Below are 23,262 nucleotides of genomic sequence, written 5' to 3'. Positions count from 1 at the left end.
CCCATTCCATTGCTCAGCCTCATCAGCCACGAAATGGTGGTGGTAATAATACCTCCTTTAGGGGGCGCTGCTGGGGATGGTCAGTGGGTTAGTGTGACTGACACAGAGTAATTGCTCAATATGTAGTGGGTATTATCATAAAAATTCCCAAGTAATTCTAAAAATTGGATGATGTTATAATATATCTATATCTTAAAAACTAGGACAAAACTAGGACAAAAACTAGGACACACTAGACCAAATTTCCATCCAACTGGTGAATAGATAAACAAAAATGTTGTCTGTCCATTCAGTGAAATACTATACGGCCATGAAAAGGAATGGAGCACTACACATGCTACAATGTGGATGAACCTCAAAAACATTATGTTGAGTAAGAGAAATCAGTCACAAAAGATCCCATACAGTTTGATTCTAATTATGTGAAATGCCCAGAATAGGCAAAAGCTAGAGACAGAAAACAGATCTGTGGTTGCCAGAGGCTAAGAAGACAGAGGAATAGGGGGTGTTTGCCAATGGGGACAGGGTTTCTTCCTGGTGTGTTGACAATGTTCTGCAATTAGATGCTGTTAATGGTTGCACAACTTAGTGAATGTACTAAAAATTATTAAATTATACAGTTGAAAGGGTGAATTTTTATAGTATATGAATGATATCTTTTTAAAAAATATTTTATTTATTTGACAGAGATCACAAGTAGGCAGAGAGACAGGCAGAAGGAGAGAGGGGGAAGCAGGGTCCCTGCTGAGCAGAGAGCCTGATGTGGGGGGCTCTATCCTAGGACCCTGAGATCATGACCTGAGCTGAAGGCAGAGGCTTAACCCATTGAGCTACCCAGGTGCCCCTATATAAATGATATCTTAAGAACTTTTGTAAACAGATCATCTAAGCAGAAGATCAAGAAGGAAGCAAGGGCTTTGGCTGACACACTGGACCAGACGGAATTAACAGATATATTCAGAGCATTTCCTCCTAAAACAATAGAACACACATTTTTCTCGAGTGCACGTGGAACATTCTCCAGACAGATCATATACTGGTCACAAATCAGGTCTCAACAGGTACAACAAGACTGAGATTATGCCCTATATATTTTTAGACCACAATCCTATAAAACTTGAAGTCAACCGTAAGAAAAAATTTGGAAGGACCACATGTACATGGAGGTTAAAGCGCATCCTACTAAAGAACGAGTGGGCAACCCAGGAAATTAAAGAAGAATTAAAAAAATACATGGAAGCAGAAGAAAACGAAAACATATTCAGAACCTTTGGGATGCAGCAAAGGTGGTCCTAAGAGGGAAGTATATAGCAAAATAGGCCTTCTGCCAGGAGCAAGAAAAGTCTCAAATACACATCCTAACCTTACACTTCAAGGGCCAGAAAAAGAAGAGCAAATAAAGCCTCAATGCAGAAGGAGAAGAGAAATAATAAAGACTAGAGCAGAAATCAATGACACAGAAATAAAAAAAAACCCAGTAGAACAGATCAACAAAACTAGGAGCTGGTTCTTTGAAAGAATTAACAAGATTGATACACCCCTGGCCAGACTAATCAAAAAGAAAAGCAAAAGGACCCAAATAAATAAAATCATGAATGGAAGAGAAGAGATGCCAACCAACACCGAATAAATACAAGCAATTGTAAGAGAATATTATGAGCAATTATATGCCAACAAATTAGCAATCTGGAAGAAATGGATGCATTCCTAGAAATATATAAACTACCAAAACTGAAAGAGGAAGAAATAGAAAACATGAACAGACCAATAACCGGCAAACAAATTGAATTGGGATTCAAGAATCTCCCAACTTGAGTGCTGGGGTGGCTCAGTTGGTTAAGTGTCTACCTTTAGCTCAGGTCGTGATCTCAGGGTCTTGGGATCAAGTCCCACATCGAGCTCCCTGTGGAGTGCTTCTCCCTCTGCCTCGGCCTCTCTCTCTGTCTCTCATGAATAAATAAATAAAATCTCTTAAAAAAATAAAAAAATATCTCCCAACAAATGAGGGTCCAGGGCCAGATGGCTTCCCAGTGGAATTCTGCCAAACATTTAAAGAAGAAATAATACCTATTTTTCTGAAACTGTTTAAAAAAATAGAAATGGAAGGGAAACTTCCAGACTTATTCTGAGACCAGCATTACCTTGATCCCAAAACCAGACAAACACCCCACTTAAAAAGGACAATTACAGAGCAATATCCCTGATGAACATGGATGCAAAAATTCTTACCAAGATATTAGCTAACAGAATCCAACAGTACATTAAAAGGATTATTCATCTCTATCAAGTGGGATTTACTCCTGGGCTGCAAGGGGGGTTTTATCATCCACAAATCAATCAATGTGCTACACCACATTAATAAAAGAAAGGATAAGAACCATATGATCCTCTCAACAGATGCAGAAAAAGCATTTGACAAAATACAGCACTCTTTCTTGGTAAAAACTTTCTGCTGTGTAGGGAGAGAGGGAACATACCTCAATATCATAAAAGCCATATACAAAAAACCCACAGCAAATATCATTTTTAACGGGGGGAAACAGCTTTCGCCCTAAGGTCAGGAGCAGGACAGAGATGTTCACTCTCACCACTGTTGTCCAACATAGTAACTGGAAGTTCTAGCCTCGGCAATCAGACAACCGAAAAAAAACAAAAGGCATCTGAATAGAGCAAACTTTCAGAAGAAGTTTGTCAAAGAAGTCAAACTTTCACTCTTTTCAGACAATATGAAAACCCAAAAGACTTCAACAAAAAATTGTTAGAACTGATGCAGGAATTCAGCAAAGTTGCAGGATATAAAATCAATGCACAGAAGTCTGTTGCGTCTCTATACACTAACAATGAGGCAGAAGAAAGAGAAATCAAAGAATCACTCCCATTTACAATGGCACCAAGCCCCATAAGAGACTTAGGAATAAACCTAACCAAAGAGGTAAAAGATCTGTACTCTGAAAACTATAGAACACTTAAGAAAGGAATTGAGGAAGACAAAGAAATAGAAGAACATTCCATGCTCATGGATTGGAAAAACAAATATTGTTAAAATGTCTATGCTACCTAAAGTAATCTACACATTCAATGCAATCCCTATCAAAATGCCATCAACATTTTTCACAGAGCTAGAACAAACAATCCTAAAATTTGTAGGGAACCAGGAAAGACCCAAATAGCCAAAGTGATATTGAAAAAGAAAACCAAAACTGGTGGCATCACAATTCTGGACCTCAAGCTCTATTACAAAGCTGTAATCATCAAGACAGTACAGTACTGGCACAAAAACAGACACATAGATCAATGGAATAGAATAGAGACACCAGAAATGGACCCTCAACTCTGTGGTCAACACATCTTTGACAAAGCCGGAAAGAATGTCCAATGGAATAAAGACAGTCTCTTCATTAAATGGTGTTGACAGCCACGTGCAAAAGAATGAAACTGGACCACATTCTTATACCATACAGAAAAATAGACTCAAAATGGATGAACGACCTAAATGTGAAGGAGTCCATCAAAATCCTAGAGAACATAGGCAGCCACCTCCTTGACTTTGGCTGGAGCAACTTCCTGCTAGACACATCGCCAAAGGCAAGGGAAACAAAGGCAAAAATAAATTATGGGAACTCTATCAAGATAAAGAGCTTTTGCACAGCAAAGAAAACAGTAGACAAAACCAGAAGACAGCAGACAGAATGGGAGAAGTTATTTGCAAATGTCAGATAAAGGACTAGCATCTAGCATCTAGAATCTATAAAGAACTTATCAAACTCAGCACCCAAGAAACAAAAAATCCAGTCAAGAAATGGGCAGAAGACATGAACAGACATTTCTTCTAAGAAGACATACAAATGGCCAACAGACACACGAAAAAGTGCTCAACATCACTTGGCATCGGGGAAAGACAAATCAAAACCACTAGATACCACCTCACACCATTCAGAATGGCTAAAATTAGCAACTCAAGAAACAACAGATGTTGGCTAGGATGTGGAGAAAGGGGAACCCTCTTACACTGCTGGTGGGAATGCAAGCTGGTAGAGCCACTCTGGAAAACAGTATGGAGGTTCCTCAAAAAGTTAAAAATAGAGCTACCCTATGACCCAGAAATTGCACTACTAGGTATTTATCCAAAGGATACAAACATAGTGATTTGAAGGGGCATGTGCACCCCAATGTTTATAGCAGCAATGTCCACCATAGCCAAACAATGGAAAGAGCTCAGATGTCCATCAACAGATGAATGGATAAAGGGGTGAGATATATATATATATATATATATATAACTCAGCTATCAAAAAGAATGAAATCTTGCTATTTGCAATGACATGGATGGACCTAGAGGGTATTATGCTAAGTGAAATAAATCAGAGAAAGACAAATACCATATGATTTCACTCATATGTGGAACTTAAGAAATAAATCAGATGAACATAGGGGAAAGGCAAACCGTAAGAGATGCTGAACTCTGGGGAACAAACTGAGGGTTGCTGGAGGCGGGGTAGGGGGGATGGCATAACTGGATGATGGGCACGAAGGAGGGCACTTGATGGAATGAGCACTGGGTGTTGTTTGCAACTGCTGAATCACTGAATTCTACCTCTGGAACTAATAATACAGTGCATGTTAACTAAATTGAATTTATTTTTATTTATTTATTTATTTATTTAAAGATCTTTATCTATTTATTTGACAGACAAAGATCACAAGTAGGCAGAGAGGCAGGCAGAGAGAGGGGAGGGGGAGAAGCAGGCTCCCTGCTGAGCACAGAGCCCGATGCGGGGCTGGATCCCAGGACCCCGGGACCACTACCTGAGCTGAAGGCAGAGGCTTCAACCCACTGAGCCACCCAGGTGCCCCTACTTGTTTATTTATTTTTAAAAAAGATTTTATTTATTTATTTGAGAGAGAGGGAGAGCATGAACGGTAGGGAGGGGCAAAGGGAGAGGGAGAAGCAGGCTCCCCAGTGAGCAGGGAGCTTGACACAGGGCTTGATCCTTGATCTCAGGACTCCGGGATCATGACCTGAGCTGAAGGCAGATGCCTAACCCACGGAGCCACCCAGGCACCCTAAACCGAATTTAAATAAAGAATACAAAAATAGGGGCACGTGGGTGGCTCAGTGCGTTAAAGCCTCTGCCTTCGGCTCCGGTCATGATCCCAAGGTCCTGGGATCGAGCCCCGCATCGGGCTCTCTGCTTAGCGGAAGCCTGCCTCCCCCTCCTCTCTCTCTGCCTGCCTCTCTGTCTACTTGTGATCTCTGTCTGTCAAATAAATAAATAAAATCTTAAAAAAAAAAAGAATACAAAAATAAAAAATGGAAAGCCTTTGTAAAAAAAATTACCTAGGGCAAAACAAAGATAAGTAAATTATCTGTCCGCCCAACCTATCTCTTCTCCCTGTAGAACGAATCTTCTCTTGCATTCCTCATGCTGATTACCATCTCCCAGCCCCATTTTCCATTAGGCTCAGCGGGCATCATGCTCGGCGAGGAGTCCGTGAAAGTGCTTTCATTTCTTTCGATATTAAAAGAAAAGCAATGGAATGTGATCCATTCTGGATTACCCATCTCTGTACCCCCATGGTTATAAAATATAATTTTAAATGTTTATGTGTGTGTGAGTGAGTGTGTGTGTGTGTGTGTGTGTGTAGGGAGGGGACTTACGCACGGAAAAGCACCCACAGTCCAGGACATGGCAATGTGACCCTGTTGGCTCCTAATAACTCAAGATTAAACCGTAACCTTCCTTGAAGCTTGTGTTCTCTGGTTTGGGGACTTACAGGGGAGGGGCGCCCTGTTGCTTTCACAGCAGGATGAAGTCAGAGGCACTGAGCAAAATTAGAAAGCTAAACCAAACGGAGGGCAGAAGGGACTCTTACCCACCGGGGAGACACTCAGTGCTGGGGAAGGAAGTAACAAGGTGTGGAGGGCGCTGGCTGGGCTCAAGTGCCATCAGGCCAGTCACCAGCAGAGTGACCTTGCATAGGTCACGTGACCCCTGCCTCCCCAGCCTGCTGAAAGCACAGAACTAGGTAGTGAAACAGCGTTTTAAAGAGTGAAGGGTCAGTTTCCACAAGAGATCACCCTCTGCAGCCTGAGCTCCTTGAACCTGCAGTTCATGTGTAAGATCAGGAAGTCCCCTGGTGGAAAGGCCCAGGGCTCAGAGGAGAATTCTTCTGAAGCCCAAACCAAAAATGGGTGAATTCAAAAAAGAAAAAGCATCAGCAGCGAGGATTCTGGCAGGGACCCTGATTCAGGACACAACCCTTGGGTTCTTGGTCTCCTCAAGAGGACCCGTGGGAAAGTCAATGGCAGCCGGCCTGTGGACACCAGCTCTGCGGGATGGAGCATGGCGGAGCAACAGTGAACACAGAACGGAGGCATTCTGGTGTGCACAAGCTCACAGCAAAGACACTAACTTGAATTCCCCAAATTATACTGTAAACTAAGGTGCCCCAGAATTGGATCTGTCATTCACAATGGGGTGGGTTTGCAGGAGAGAAAGAAACGGCTACCCAGTCCGACTTAGTATCCCACCGAGATCCCTGGGTAGAAGGGAAGTGAATTCCTGCACATAAGCCATTTAGCAAGTTGGCTGAAGGTCATGACTCCCGAAAACATGCTGGTGAGAACAAGGGCAGGTGCGGGCCTGGGTGCCTCAGGAGGTTAAGTGTCTGCCTGTGGCTCAGGTCATGATCTCAGGGTCCTAAAATGGAGCCCTGCCTCAGACTCCCTGCACAGCAGTCTGCTTCTCCCTCTACCTCTGTCCCTCCTCCCCACTCTCTTTGTGTCTATCAAATAAATGAATAAAATCTTAAAAAAAAAAAAAAAAGAACAAGGGCAGGTGGTTTGATGCTGGCTCTAGGTTTAGACCTCTTACTGCTAATAGCTGTGTGACCCTGAGCAGATCTCTCCTTCTTTCTTAAAAATTTTTAATTTTTAAATTTTTTATTTTTTCCTAAGCAGGTCTCTTACCTTCTCTGAGCCTCTGGTTCAATACCTTAGTATTTCTTAACTGCCTGGATCAGAAAAATCTCCTGAGGCTCTAGATTTCAAACACCAATTATCAGGCCCCCAGCCAGAGGCACTGTACTGGAATTTCCAGAGCTGGGCTTTGGCTGTGGGCATTTTAACACGTTTTCCAGGTGATTCTTACACTAGGCAAGTTGGGAAACATATCCTTCTCAGCACAATGTGAGTGATAACAGCACTTCCCTCATGGGCTACTGGGGACATTAAACGAGATTACTGTGTACAGCACTCAACACTGTGTTGGCACGTTGGGAGCCAGTAAGTACTAGCTTTTATCACTGAAAATCATTACTGCCATTTATTTAATAAATATTTATCGTGCACCTACCATGTGCAGGGTCCAGATCAAGAGCTGGCAAGCTATCGCCCAGCACCTGTCTTTGTACGATCTGTAAACTAAGAATGGTTTTCACTTTTTTTTTTTTGTAATGGTTGAAAAAAAAAAAACAAAAGAAAAATACTATTTCCTGACATGGGAACGTTTTAGGAGATTCAGATTTTGATGCCCATAAATAAAGTTTTATTGGAACACGGCCACACCCACTCCTTTACATACCACCTATGGCTTCCGTGTTCCACAGCGGAGTGCATAGTTGCAACAGAGACCATGTGGCCCGCAGAGCCGAACATATTTACTATCTGGCTCTTTACACCGGAAGCTGAACCACTGCTCTAAGGCAAGGGACTTCCATTAAGATTCTTGTATTTTGGCCATATACAAAGATTTTTCAAGGGCGTGATTAAAGAAATCAATTATCAGATTCTTGTTTTTTGTATGTACTTTTTCCTAAAATTGATCATTTAAGAACATACCAGAAGGTGGCTCCCCATGAATAATCTGCACCAAATCAATGCACGGAGCTATAAAATCTCTGGGACAAAAAAAAAAAAAAAAAGGACAAAATGTTGGAAATCATGGTGTCAGTGTTGAGAAAGTATTCCCTGCCCAGGGAGAGAAATCCCAGGTGACTTTCAGTTCTTTGCTTTTCACAAAGTTGACCCACTTAGTTATGATTGATCATTATGTGATTTTCTAGCACATCATTTGGAAGGAATTAAAATAATTGAGAAGCATCACTGTAACAATACAATTTCTCTCTCCATATCCTTATTTATATGGAAGAGACTTCTCAGACTTTACATCAAGAAGAAAGAAAATAACTGAAGATAACCTGTATCTTCTTCTAGCAGTTGGTAAAAAAAAATAATAATTTGTTCTTAGGTAATATTCATCAAGGATATGTAAATAAGCCTATTCAAAAGTAGGCCTATCTATCTCATCAACACATTTATTGCCAGTAAAATTTTCCTTATATTTAATAATTATCAAAATGCATAATATGTTTGTTATTTACAGCATACCAACCAAAAAGTTGTTTCCTTCTTTTTTTAAGAGTTTATTTATTTAACTAATCTGTACACCCAATGTGGGGCTCCAACTCATGACCCCAAGATGAAACTCACGTGGTCCTCTGACTGAGTCTGCCGGGCGCCCCCAGAAATGGTTTCTAATGATGAGCTGGTATGGAAAACATGTTTAAAGCTTGGAGCTCGATATAAATTCTTGCAACCACTATGGAAAACACTGTGGAGTTTCCTTAAAAAAACAGAAAATAGAACTATCGTATTATCTAGCAGTTCCACTTCTGGGTATTTACCCAAAGAAAATGAAAACACGAGTTCAAAAAGACACTGGCACCCATGTGTTCACTGAGCATTATTTACAACAGCCAAGATATGGACGCAACCTCAGTGTCCATCAATAGATGAACGGATAAAGATTTGGTATAATATATAGGTGATGTATATGTATTACTCAGCCATTTAAAAAAAAAAAAGAAATCTTGGGGTTCCTGGGTGGTTCAGTGGGTTGAGCCTCTGCCTTTGGTTCGGGTCATGGTCTCAGGGTCCTGGGATCGAGCTCCACATCGGGCTCTCTGCTCAGCAGGGAGCCTGCTTCCCCGCCCCCGCTCTCTGCCTGCCTCTCTACCTACTTGTGATCTCTGTCAAATCAATAAATAAAAAATCTTAAAAAAAATAAAAGAAATCTTGCTTTTTGTGACAACATAGATGGACCTAGAGGGAATTATGCTAAATGAAATGAGTCAGGGAGGGAAAGACAAATATCATATGATCTCACATATTAAACCCAAAAAGCAAAACAAATGAACAAACAAAATAGATTCACAAATACAGGGAACAAACTGATGGTTGCCAGATGGGAGCGGAGTGGGGGACTGGACGAACTAGGTGGAGGGGACTCAGAGGTACCCCCTCCCGGTTATAAAATAAATAAGACATGGGGATCTACTGTGCGGCACAGAGAATATGTAGTGACTGATGGTAACTAAACTTATGGTGGTGACCATTTTGTAATATATATACGTAACAAATCACTATGCTGTACCCCTGAAACTAATATAATATTCTATGTCAATTACACTTCAATTAGGAAAAAAAAAAAGCTTGGAGCTGTATGGTCATAAGAAATAAATAGTATAAACTTCAAATGACAGAACTATAATTTTTTTGCTGAGAAGTAGGCGGAGATGAGCAACAAAATAATTTTCTATATTCTAACATTCAAGCCCCGTGTTCAAGACCCTCTCCCTATTCTGGAAGCTTCAGAATCTGGTTCTCTCATTCCGGCTGGCTGAGGTGAGTGACGTGAGTCCCTACTTGTTTTTCTAGCAACACTGACAAGTTTGTCTCAACGTGGCTGGTCACCAGATCTAAGGCAGGCACCTCAGAACTGGATGAGATGGGATTACACCTTCCATCTCCACTAGAGCAGAATTTGAAGATTACTGAAGAGAAAAGAATCCTACGCCCAAAGGTATCATTCATCTGCCAGGATGAAAGAAACGCCAACTGAGGTGCCTGTTCTAAGCGATATACTCAAGAACTCACTCTCATGGAATAACGGTAAGATCAGAGTAAAGACACGAAACAGGGAAGAGGAAGAATATATAAGAAATGATGGCAGACAGTGACCATCGTCATCTTTGGCCAGATCTAAGTGGGTGAAGGTAACACAGGGATTAGGAGACAAACCATAGGACGAAACTTAGCGGAAACTTGGAAAGAAGCTCATGAACTGTCTTAGCAAAATTTGGGTTTTGGGGAGAAGGGGTTGCAGCAAGAGCTGAGGTTCGAAGGCCTCCTGTCATGGGGGAATGAGACTTTTTAGTGGGAGGTGGGGGCCCGGTTACTGTTTATATTTGAGACGGCACTAGAGAAAAGGAAATTACAAATAATTGGTGAAGTTTGGAAAGTAACTGTTAGCAGAATGGAGACACAGGCAGGAACTTTCAAGAGAAGAGGAAAAGGCTAGAAAGAAAAAGGGAGAAAAAATCATGAAGTTTAATAAACAGTAAATATTCGTTAAGAGAGAAGTGAATGTACGAAGTCTATGTGACTATGATAAAAGCAAACAGTGTGACTTCTCCTACCTAAGACAAAGGGAAGCTCATAAAAGAAATATCGTAAATAACAGAGTAGGCAAGAGTAAATAAATAAATGTAATAAATATAAATGTATAAATGTATTAAAATAATGTATAAAATGTATAAAAATAAATGTAAATAAATGTAAAGCAGGGCTTAGAATATTATCAAGAGATAAAGTATAATGTAAGGTCAAAAGCTACTGAATGGAAAGAATAGGTATAGAAAAAAGGAAAAAAAGGTAAAATCGACAAAGAACATATAAAAACCACGAACTCATACACCTCAAACAACATGGCGCAAGGTATAATAAAACAAAACACCCTAGTAGATATAAGAAAAGCTTGGTTTAAAAAAAGATAACCATGCTGAGAGGTTTACAAATACTTCTTTTAAACTTTCTCAAACAGAAAAGATGAGAAGAACTGAATAATTAAGTCAAAGTGCTTCTTCTTTTTTTTTTTCCCAGATTCTATTTATTTGAGAGAGAGAGTGCACATGAGTTATGGGAGCGGGGTGGGGGGAGAGCAGAGGGAGAAAGAGAAGCAGACTCCCCGCTGAGCAGGGAGCTGGATGGATGATGGACGGTGTGGATGCTGGGCTCAGTCCCAGGACCCTGACTGAGACCATGACCTAAGCCAAAGGCAGGCCCTTAATGGACTGAGCCACCCAAGCGCCCCGCTCCACTGCCTCTTTAAAAAAGATTTTATTTATTTATTTGAGAGTGAGAGAGAGTGAGCAGAGGAGGAGCAGAGGGAGAGGGAGAATCAGACTCCCACTAAGCAGGGAAGTCCCATGTGGGGCTCGATCCCAGGACCCAGGGATCATGACCCGAGCCAAAGGCAGATGCGTAACCAACTGAGCCACCCAGGTGCCCTTAAAGATTTTATTTAGAATGTTAATTTTTTCTCCCCAACATGCTTATTTCATAGATACCTGTCAATCATAGCAAAAACTGGTCACATGCATGGCCATAGAAAGAACTGATAAATTACAGGGGCACCCGGGCTCCCTGCTCAGCAGAGAGACTGCTTCTCCTTCTCCTTCTGCCCCTCCCCACCATGTGTTCTCTCTCTCGAATAAATAAATAAAATCTTATTAAAAAATAAACTAATAAATTACAAAATGTGTGTATTTTCACAGATCACATCCTCAGGCCCATGAATATCAAAAACTACAATTCCAAATACAGCTTTCTGCATTGTAACTACTTGAAAAATAAGAAACGTCCTTTTCTATAACCCTTGGATTCTGTCCGGACAACCCACCAAACCAAGCAACCCACCCTGAAACTGAAATAGCAAAGCATCTAGAAACTTCTAAAAGGAGGATACTTCATATACAAATCTACAGGATTATGGATTTTGTGAACTTTTTAAAAATAAAAAAAAATTTTTTAGATTTTATTTATTTGACAGAGAGAGAGATCACAAGTAGGCAGAGAGGCAGGCAGAGAGAGAAGGGGAAGCAGGCTCTCCACTGAGCAGAGAGTCCGATGCGGGGCTCCATCCCAGGACCCTGAGATCATGACCTGAGCCGAAGGCAGAGGCTTAACCCACTGAGCCACCCAGGAGCCCCTATTGTGAACATTTTTGAAAGACCCCAAAATAGGCAAAAAAGAAAGATTGGGTGTCCTATGTCTTCTCTGCTCTGGGTTATCTAATTCTTTGGACATTCGTGCCTTTCGTTGTTTTCGAGATATTTTACAACCTTCTGAGGCACAGAAACATATAATAAGGCAAACAACTCATCCACAGGAACGTGAATGCACTTTGTCCCGACGGAAAGTCCGGATGTCGCCATGGAGACACTGAGCCGCCCCCTATGCGTGTGAATTTCCGGCTGCCTATGTAACTGAACATGCACTGAATTCTCCTGTGAGCCTGTTGGAGCCTGCTGAAACCAATGCCCTCATTAATATCTCCATGACAGTTCACCCATTAACATTTTACATTTGTAGGACACTCATGATTGGAACTTTTTAAAAAATGATCTTCTAACATTGGGTGAGGTCACCGTGGAAAATACGTAGCTTTAAATGCTTTCATCATGAAAGCCTCAACATCAGCGAACTTAGAGGAACTTAGAATAACAAAATAAACAGAAAGAAAAGCAGGAAGAAGATTAATTAAAAAGAGAAAAGCCGAAATGAATAAAATGGAGGAGGGAAAACTGAGTAACTAACAGCAAAACTTCCACACGAATATTTTGCTTTTACTTTAATACAAATGAAAAATAGACAAACCCTTTGACAAACTAAGGAGAAGACTGACAATACAAGAAAACAAAAACAGAAACCCTGCCGGGGTCTGAGACCACTACCGTCTGAAACCAATAGCCATAAGAAAGCTGACAGACCCCTCAAAATGCCAAAGATTTAAAACTCTTTTTAAGAGGATATTAAACGGAATGTGAAATCCAGAGCAAAGTGAGTAATTTTTCATTTTGCAAAATAAAAATGACCAAAATTGAGCCACATGGGCTGTAAAACGCAGACTGGTCATTGCAGAAAAAGTAGGGAAGTTTTTTTTTTTAAGGATGGGCCACAAGAGAGGGACAAAGACTACATCATAAACCGATCATTCCCGACATAGCGAAGCTATTGCTAAATGGCTGAAAAAGAAGGGAAGAGCCCCAATTTATTTCCAGAGTAGCATCACCTACAACAAACAAGCAAAAATCAGAGCCTGAAAAAGAATCCCAGAGATCAACTGCACTTATGGATAGAGTCGTACAACTTTCAAGCGAAATACCGTAATTGTAAACCGAGCAGTGTGTTTGTTAGAAGAATAAGCCACCACAACCCACGGCTTGTTCAGGAATGCAAGGTGATTCGTACCAGGCTATACAAATTCACTACATGCACAGACTTCAGTCCCAAACCCAAGGAGTTGTCAAAAGATACTGAGAAGATATTTGATACAATTCAGCAACTTACCCTGATACAAACTCTAAGTGAAAACGGCAGTAGAAGAAAATGACCCAGGTCCTAGAAAAACCACCCCTCAAAGGGCCGGTGCATATTATATTAACCCAGGAAATTTTAAAGCCATTCATATTAAAACTGGAGACACAAAAGGACGTCAGCTGTTATCAGCTTTGTTTGAAGGCTGAGGCTAATTACAATGGGACAAGGAAACAATTGAAATAGTATAAATATTACAAGGAAAAACAACCTGGAAATGAGATGACTGTATCATAACCACTATAAGTTATATTTGTCAGAGACCAGGAGTTTCTAATAAATAAGTATTGTTAATTAATAAGAAAAATTTTTTTAAAGATTTTGTTTTTAAGTAATTGCTTCATCCAATATGGGACTCGAACTTACAACCCCAAGATCAAGAGTCTCACACTCTACCAACTGAGCCAGCCAGGCGCCCCAATTAATAAGAATTTTTGCTAAGGGAGCTCAATATAGACAAATACACCAAATACAACTATTCATTATATGTTTGTAACTATTTTAACATGGAAAAATCCTATTTATAATTATAATAAAATGATAGAATAATAAGGAAATATAGCCCTCATATCATAAGAACAGATTGTATATGAAGAAAACTATATGAATAATGGTTATCCCAGGATTTGAATAAAGATTTTTGGGCATAAGATTTAACATATTTTAAAAAGTCATTCTTTGTATAAGTTCAACATCACATGGATCCATTTCTAATAAAAATTCTCAAAAGGTTTTTTTGGGGGGCCCTTGAGAACTACTGGATAAAATGATAGTTCATTTGAAAGAATGAATATCTAGGAATTGCTAAGAAAAATCTGGAAAAGAATAGCTAGAGGGAGGCTTTGTGATCCTAAAAGACAGTAAGGCTCGCCTTAATGCTATTATAATAAATTGTGTGCTGCTGGCAAACCAGAGAAGATATAAAGAACAATGAGACACAGCAGAGCTTCCAGAAGCAGAACTAAGTGTATTTGAGAAGTTCCATTTACAGGTGAAATTAGGATTTCCATGGAAAGGAAAATAATAGTTTATTTAAAAAATGGTCCTGGCATACGTGGGCTCCCAAATTCCCATGTCATATGGGCATGGAATTTTTGCTGCAGTAAGTTGCTAACTAAAAACAAACAACACATATATTAAAGAAAAAACAAACAAACCCTTTTTTTTTTTAATTTCAGGGGAAGAGGTGACCGTCCTAGAAAAAACAGGAGCCCTAAGTGATGCATGCACCCGAAGGCTGACTATAGGAAAAGAGAGTTCTTTTTGTGAGGTGACAGCACCACAGGAACAGTCAGAAGACAAAGGACAGGAGGGGAGAAATTGTGACAGACATGGGGTTTGTGTTCCTAGTGTCCAACAACTCAAGGAGAAACACGAGGGAGAATGCGTTTTAGGTTCACAGACAAGAAAAATGCCAATGATCAACAAGTCTATATAGAGATGTCACAGAAATGCAGATCCAAACACCAGCTGGGGAAATGCACAGAGCCCAGACGGCGCATTTTATTCGTCAGACTGACAAAACTTGGAAAAGACGGCTAACAGCCAGGACTGGTGATAGTTGGGACCCGCACCATGGAGGAGGCAACATTTCGAAAAAAGCAATCTGAATCCATACGCAAGTACAAACTACAGACACTCACTGTAACTCCAAAAGCACAACTAAATGTGGGCAATTGTGCAGGAGAGTGACTGCTACTGTTTTTAATGCGAAATGAAAACAAAACAACCTGAATATCCACGAGTAGGGAGTTGAATAATGCATGGTTATGTCTCCACTACTACCTTTTGCTTAGAAAAACATTAGAGATAGATGTATTCACTCACAGCCATGTGCATACATGAATAGTAAGAGCAGATGCAGTATGGTACAATACTAGAAAAATAGGGAAAAACCTTTTCTACATTATTGTTTTGAGTCTGTGTAAGTCAGTATGAACACAGAGAAAACTTAACATTACTAACCTTGGGTAGAAGGGTAATAGGAAGAGCGCTGGAGATGACTGGCTTGGTTTTTGTACAATTCTGCATAGAGTTTATTATAAGGAACAAATTTTGCCGTTGTGGTTTGTTAAAAAAAATCCAACTCTGTGTGTGTGTGTGTGTGTGTGTGTGTGTGTGTGTGTGTGTGCATATATAGGTGTGTATGGAGAGGAGCAGCTAGCTGGGGATATAAATATACAAAAGGAAATACATAAACAGAAAATAGTATGCTTGATTCAAACCCAATTCTGTAACTGGAGTAGAAACCATACAAACATAACATAGAAACAAAGGAAGTCCATTAAAAAAGGAAATCCATCAACATGGTCACAGTTTTTATGTCTGGATAGTAAGATTACTAGTAACTTTAATTTCAAATTTTTTAAATTTTTATTTTTTGAAAGAAAGATTTTATTTATTTATAGAGAGAGGGTGGGGGGAAGGGCAAGGGGGAGAGAGAATCTCAAGCGGACTTGACGCTGAGTGCAGAGCCCGAGGTGGGGCTTGACCCCTTGACCCCAAGATCGTGACCTGAGCAGAAACCAAGAGTCAGATGCTTAACCGACTAAGCCACCTAAGTGCCCCAACTTCAATTTTTAAAAATAATATAATGTGTTTTGCATCTTTTCTACCTTGAATGCACATTACATTTCTAATCAGGGGGAAAAATCCTTTAAAATTTGAAGAAAGGGGCATTCTGGAAAGATCTAGAAAACAGGTTCACGACAATAGAAATTTCCTGGCTAAAACTGAACAGCTAAATAGTTTCTTTAAGAGCTGTAGGCGGGACACCTGGGTGGTGCATTCAGTTAAGCATCTGACTCTTGGTTTTGGCTCAGATCATGATCTCAGGGTCCTGAGATAGAGCCTCGTCGTGTCAGGCTCTGCGCTGGTGTTGGAGCCTGCTTAAGCTTCTTCTCTCTCCCTCACCTTCTGCCCCTCCACACACCCCCAATTAGTGTTCTCCTTCTCAGTTAAAAAAAAAAAAAGAGTTGTAGCAATAATTCTAAAGCAGTGAAATTATTAAATTATTAACCAGCAAGCTGCAAGCTTTTTCATTTTCTTGCCAAACCAGTTAATGACTCGTTATTACCATCGCTAATATGAAAATAAATTGTGGCAACCCCCCCGCCCCGTGTTCAAATACTGAGGATCAAAGAAAGAAAGGAGACAACTCTAACTTTACAGCTATTTCCTAAGGGAAGCTGATTTTCCTATTCCAACAGGCAAACCCTGAAGGTTTCTGCATCATAGCCTTTTGTGTATTTCCTTAGTTTTGTTATTACCAAAGAAAAGAGGAGAAAGGATGGGTAATATCTTTATGTAAAAGTGAGCTAATCTGCCTGAGAATTTTAATGTTTGTGTGCTAGGAAAGTCAAAGTGATGAGGGCTCTGGTAAAAATGTAAGGATTTTCCGGGTACCTGGGTGGCTCATTTAGTTAAGTGACTGCCTTGGGCTCAGGTCATGATCCTAGGGTCCTGGCACTAAGCACCCCCTGGGGCTCCTTGCTCAGTGGAACACCTGCTTCTCTCTCTCCCTCTGCTTGTGCTCTCCCCTCCGGTGTCAAATAAATAAATAAAATCTTTAAAAAATAATGCAAGGGTTCTTGTAACATTTAAATGTGTTTTCCTCACCTATCCTTGCTGACACGCTGTGAGAGCATGTTTCAGTCATTCAATATGTATTAAGAGCCCACGGTGAGTTGAAGATCGTGGTAGAGGCTGGAAATCAGAGATAACTGGTTCACGGCTTTGGGTAATTCACAAGCGTGGGTATTCTAGCTTGCTCGCTGGCGCCACCTACTGATCAAACAGCATTTTAATTCTAAAACAATAATATTTGAATTCCCCTTTCCTCAGTAGAGCCTAGGCTTCTGAAAAACGCAGGTGCTTTTCCAATCCCGCTCGTCCTGTCCCTGGGATGGCACACATACTGATACTTAAAACAACAGTACCCTACAAAGCCATCCTAAATGTTAATAGGAACTCACATCATATTTGCATCTAAACAGAAATCTCAAGTTTCAAAACGGAAATGGTATCACTGGGTCACTTTAGCAGGAGGCATACTTAAGTTGACTGTGAAGGTGGTAAGACATTTGCATCATATCGATCGGAGGACTAAAAGCCTTTGCTTCTTCAAATTCCCTTTAGTTATAGGATAATTCACACCCTGCTATGCTCCAGGCATACTGTGACTTTAAAAAATCATTAACATTCAGTATATTTTACTCACATATCAATTTATTAGGAAACCATTCCTTTTTTTTCTCATTAGCACTAGACATTTTTTTTGGGGGGGGTCAAGTATCCATGTAACATTATGTAGAAAATGGTCCTCATGCCAATAGATTTGTATCCATGTACTAAAAACAGAAATAGCCCAGACTTGGAGGCAGGATGTTTCAGAACGATGACTTCAGAGAGGTTGGGAAGTCTCGCATCTCCCACACAAATTTAATGAGATTAGAAAAAACCCTTCTCAGAACTGGGAAATCAAGCCGGACAAAAAACGTTATTCACTACTCACTGCCTTGAATTCCAACCCCTGATTGGAATCATCCTGGCGACACCCAACAGTCTGAACACTTCGAACACGGCGACTCAGAGGTGGTCTCAACATTATCCCAAGCATTTAAAAAAATTATAGTAAGCAGTATAAAATTACAATTTATTACGAGGGGAGGGGTTTCACAACAACCCTTAAAAACATTAAGAGCAAACCTCTCACAGAACTCTATTTAGGACTCCGTGTTTTTGTCACTCCTTTTCCCCCTGTCTTTTGGTTTTTAGGTACTAATCTGGTATGGAATCCGCAGGACAGAGCAAGGCTGGGTGGGCTCCCCCTTGAATGATGGAGTAAGTCTGCTTGGGCAGTTCTTGCTGGGAAGAGGAGGAGAAGATAGGCGGGGCCGTGGTGGCCACCGCGATGTTCTGCCCTCCATCGCTCACCACTGTCACTTCAGCCGTCCCCTCCTGAATCAAGGCATTAAGGCCTTCAAAGTCCGTGCACGTAATTCCCGAACTGGTGATGAAAGTCTGGTTGCCGGAGCCTTCCTGGGGGCTGCCGGGGGTGGTGGGGATGAGAGTCTGGTGCAGAGTGGCGCCGTCGGCCTGGTCGTGAGTGGTCAGCAGGACCGCGGGCTGGCTCATCGCGCCCGCCTCGCTGGGACACCCCGAGGGCTGAGGAGGGGCGATCAGATTGACCTGGCGCAGGATCTGCAGCCGGCTGTTCCCAGGGAGCTCCTCGGCGTTCTGCGCCACCAAGGCGGGGGGTACGATGTTCACCGCGGCGGCCGCCGCCTGGATGATGGTGTTGGCCTGTGGCACTTGGTGCCCCACGATGATTTTGACTCGGCCCTCGCTGAACGGGGGCACTTGGCTGGGCTGGAGGGGCACCTGCAGGTGGCCCACGGTGAGGGGCGCGGCCGGCTGCTTGCTGGGATCTATCTGGAACTGCAGGACCGTCACGTCCGAGTTCTTATTCTCATTGTACTCACTGTGCTGCCTCTTGTGGCTGCGGAGCGAGTCCTCGCGCATGAACGAGGCGTCGCATATGTCACAGTGGAAAGTCTTCTTGGCGTCCAGCTTGGCCACCTGCCGGCCGCTCTGTCGGCCCGCGTCTTTCCTCTCTGCGGCCTCGCTCTTCACCATGTCCCCGTGGAACTTCTTCATGTGCTTGCTGAGGTTGCTGGGCTGCTTGGTGTCGAAGCTGCAGTAGTGACACTTGAAGGGGCGGTCGGTGCAGTGGATGCGCTCGTGCACGCGCAGCGCGGCCTTGCTGGAGCACGAGTAGCTGCACTCGGAGCACTTCTCGGGATGCTCCGACTGGTGCGCCCGGCTGTGCTTCCGGAGGGTGGCTTTGCTGTCACCCAGGAAGTCGCAGTGCGGACACTTGAAGTTATTCCCGCTGTGCTTGATGCGGATGTGCGACTTGAGGTTGCCCTTCATGGTGCAGCGGACATTGCAGAACTCGCACTTGAAAGGCTTCTCCCCCGAGTGCACGCGCATGTGCCTTTTCAAGTCCGAGCTGATTTTGAACTTGGCGCTACAGAGCCAGCACTGGAAGGGGGCGTCCCCTGTCAACACAAGGTGAGTTTCGATAAGAACAGGCAGGCAACAACCACAGCGGATCCCCCCGAAGCACACACCAGATAATCGCTTATACCAAGGCAGGCGAGTGGAGCCTTTCCCACCGCAGCTGCCAGCAGCCCCTGGGAGAAAAAAAAAAGGGGGGGGGGGGGGCGTGGGGGGCGGGGCTTTTCTTTCCCCAAACCTAAATCACCCGCACCCTTATAAAAACCCACAAGAAAAAGGGGAGATTGAAAAGAGCTATTCAATGGTCCCAAATAAAATAGTGTTTGTGAACACACTTATGTTCTTTAAAACGACCAAGCTATGGTTCAATTTTGCTACTGTGCCTGCTCTGCTAGGTAATGGTTCCCAGTTGTGTAAATTTTGCATAATCCGTTGATTCTGATTGAATTACATGGTGTAACAAACTCGAGGACACATTTTGTAAACCGTCCGCTCCACGCTCCCTCATCAGGACAGTCTTTTATAAAGTGATTGAAATGCCCAGCTTACGCTTCATGCAGATTTTTATTAATAAAGACGTGTTTATTGCGCAAAATTTATTTATCCCACATTGCCAGCTGCGTTCTTTACTTGAGAAGTTACGAAATCCAGCTGCTTGATTTTTTTTTTTTTTTAATTCATGGTCGCTGAAAGATGAGCAGAGAAAGTGAAATTGCAAACATCTGAATGCGCACGACACTCCAAATTTGTTTCCTCAATGAATGGCAAATCCGAATCACCTACGGCACTGGGAGTTCAAGCAAATTGGTGACCCCGCCCATTCCAGTATTGCTGAAGAAAACAAAGTAGCAGCTAACATTCTTCCGTTGTTTCCAAGATGGTAGGCGCTCTGCTGAGCACGTCACAAGAGTGGTCTCATTTGATGATCTCAACATTCCCACGAGATGGGTACTATGATTGGTATTATTCTTTTTTTTTTTTAAAGATTTTATTTATTTGTTTGACAGACAGAGATCACAAGTAGGCAGAGAGGCAGGCAGAGAAAGGGGGAGGCTGGCTCCCTGCCGAGCAGAGAGCCCAATGCGAGCCTCCATCCCAGGACCCTAGGATCAGGACCTGAGCCGAAGGCAGAGGCTTTAACCCACTGAGCCACCCAGATGCCCCTATTATCGGTATTATTCTTAACACTACTGTACAAATGAGGCCTAGAGAGACTACATCAACTTATTCACGGTCACCCAGTAGTACGTAGCAGGGCTTGGATTCCTTCCAACCAAGGCTGGCTCCAAAGCTGGTATTCCTAGATGCCGGGTAATTATCTGTGCATGTGACTGATGTTCGCTTTCTTAGGCCATAAGCTCAAAGATGGGCTCGTGTTCTGGCCTTTTTGGCATAAGGTCTAAAACATCATCATAAACTGCTTAATAAATGCAAGTAAGTAAAGATGGCAGGGAGCAAATTTGACAAGCTTCTAGAAGACTAAGCAGCTCACACCTAAACCATGCTTTGTATGACTAAAGACCACCAAGATCATGCACAGGAAATTCTAGAGCAAGGAATGGTAAGCTATAGCCTGTGGGCCACATGTGGCCCACTGCCTGCTGTTTTATAAATAAAGTTTTATTGGAATCTAGCCACACCCATTTGTTCACATGTTGCTTATGGTTGTTTTGTGCTACAAAGGCGGAGGTGAGCAATTGTGACAGAGACTGTATGGCTTGCAAAGGCCAAACCCTTTGCTATTTGGCCTTTTACAGAAAGTTTGCTGACTCTTGGCCTTGGAATCTTTTCCTTAACCTCTTTGACGCCAGCAACTCCTCTTTGGCAGTTTAGAGAAGCCCATGGACCTTTTCTTAGAATAATGTTTAAATGCAAAAAGCAAACTAAATAAAAATCAATAGGAATGCAAAAGAAACCAAGTCTAATGAGAGAATTATATAGAAAATTAAAAGAAAAAATTCACGATATAACAATGTGTGTGCTTTACTAAAGTCTTTTTTTTTTTTTTAAGTAATCTCTACCCCCAACATGGGGCTCGAACTTGCGATCACAAGATCAAGAGTTGGATGCTCCACCCAGTAACTGAGGCAGCCCCGTGCCCCTTGGTGTGTTTTATGAATGCGTTAAATAAGATCTAGTGGAGGATCTGTAACTATAATGATTTCTAACTAGAAAAGAGCATAAATGATATATTGATCGATCTCTAACAACTGCTACGAAAAGATCTGTGATTTCTGCTGGCGGCAAGTTCATATGCACTACTCATAGATCCGCTGCCAATTTTCATAATGGAAGGACACACCCAATTTCAATACAGTCTAGTGAAAATGAAGATGTAATTTTTTTGCCATCCAAGTTCATGGACCATCTAAAATCTATTCATGGATCCCTGAGTGGAGGAGTCTGTGGAAGGAGGAATTCTGCTCCAGGATATCCTACTAGGTTTTCCCATTATATCCCTGCCCAAATTAGTGACAATCTTTTTACCTTTTTTTTCTTTTAAGCCATCAGCAGAGGTGGAACCCAGAAACACCGGATAACCAAATCTCACAGCTGAGTTACAGAGTTAACAACAGTTTTTGGTATGAAAGTAAAGGTTTCAAATCCCTTTGTTATCTTTTTTTTTTTTTTTTTAAATCACAGATTTCTTAACTGAGGCATACCGGTCAGTAATAGTTCCCTGGAACCATGAGCTCTCCAAAGCTAATGACTACGTCTGTTCCTGCCCTCCACGTAATCCTTACAGTGTCTAGTATCTTGTGGGGACTTAATGAATATTGTTGAATGAATAAGCAATTGATATATGTAAGCCAACAGATCTTTCTTGAGTTTAGCTTGCTATGAAAACCACTGATGATGAAAATCTAAGCAATGAAAGAATCAAAGCAAAATCCTATTAATTTTATGATTTGTAAAATTTTCTAAGTGCCATGGATTCCTAAAAGGGAAATGAACAGTCTATGGAGACATCACATAAGCACACGTTTAAATTTTTGAAAATTCACCTTTTCTAGACCAACTTGACGATGCTACTATCAATGGTTAAGTCTATCCTCATAAGTCAAAATGATTCAGAACCACTTGGATAAATGAGTGCTTCAGCCCCTCTAACATAGGCGGGGGAGATTTCTAGAGAAAATCAGTTGGCCATCGGTGATGCCTATGTCTTAACTTGCTTTTGCAGATTACAAAGATGTTCTCAAATCTCACCATCTCTCCCCCCTCCCTGTAGCCATGGCCTCTGCCACATGTGCAGTTATGCATGGTCTCCGGACAGGGGCGGGATGACCTGCCATGAGTCTTGACAATCATGTGACTGGATCTGGCTGATGGTATTTTCAGTAGACTTGATCCAAGTAATGGCTTGAGATGGGCTTTTGCACTGGGTTTTGCTTGCTTGCTCCTCTGTTAGCCATTGCCATGAGATGATCGAGGCTGGCTTAGTGTGCTGGTCCCAGGAGGAGGGTGACAGAAATGTGGAGCAGCACTGGAATCCCGCAGCCGAGACCAGTGGATAGACGGCTCACAGCCAGCAGATTCCCAGACGTGTGAGTCCAGCCAAGATCAGAACTGCCGAGGTGACCCCCAGCGGATCCCCCGAACGCCAACAGAAAAGGCATGTCGTTGGGTCCACTGAGGTTTTGTGGGAGAATTTGTTACACTGCATTAATGTGACAACAGAGAGCTAATACCAGAGACTGGTATCTAGAAACAAGAGTGCTGCCATAACAGAATGCTGCCATAACAGAAGATTAAAATATGCGGCACTGGCTTTGGAACCGGGTGGCAAGAAAAGACCAAAG

The 23,262-nt window shown here is 42.0% G+C and overlaps 1 protein-coding gene across 4 annotated transcripts in view; it reads right to left on the bottom strand.

Annotated features, from left to right (window-relative positions):
- The window catches only part of LOC111141458 (ZFP64 zinc finger protein), an 87,776-nt gene that overhangs the window by 40,202 nt on the left and 24,312 nt on the right, over positions 1–23,262 (bottom strand). For 3 of the 4 annotated variants that reach the window (XM_022494034.1, XM_022494037.1, XM_022494035.1), the window contains one exon: positions 17,659–19,500. The exons of the other annotated variant lie outside the window; for it this stretch is intronic. In XM_022494034.1, coding sequence (XP_022349742.1) covers positions 18,218–19,500 — 1,283 coding nt within the window. In that variant the 3' untranslated portion in view covers positions 17,659–18,217. Of the gene's footprint in view, positions 1–17,658; positions 19,501–23,262 lie in introns of those variants that run through there. 4 annotated transcript variants of the gene reach the window in all.

The sequence above is a fragment of the Enhydra lutris genome, unplaced genomic scaffold, assembly GCF_002288905.1.
Source record: "Enhydra lutris kenyoni isolate GAN:26980312 unplaced genomic scaffold, ASM228890v2 scaffoldscaffold6, whole genome shotgun sequence".
Classification (NCBI taxonomy): Eukaryota; Metazoa; Chordata; class Mammalia; order Carnivora; family Mustelidae; genus Enhydra; species Enhydra lutris.
This window is presented reverse-complemented; position numbering and strand designations above follow the sequence as displayed.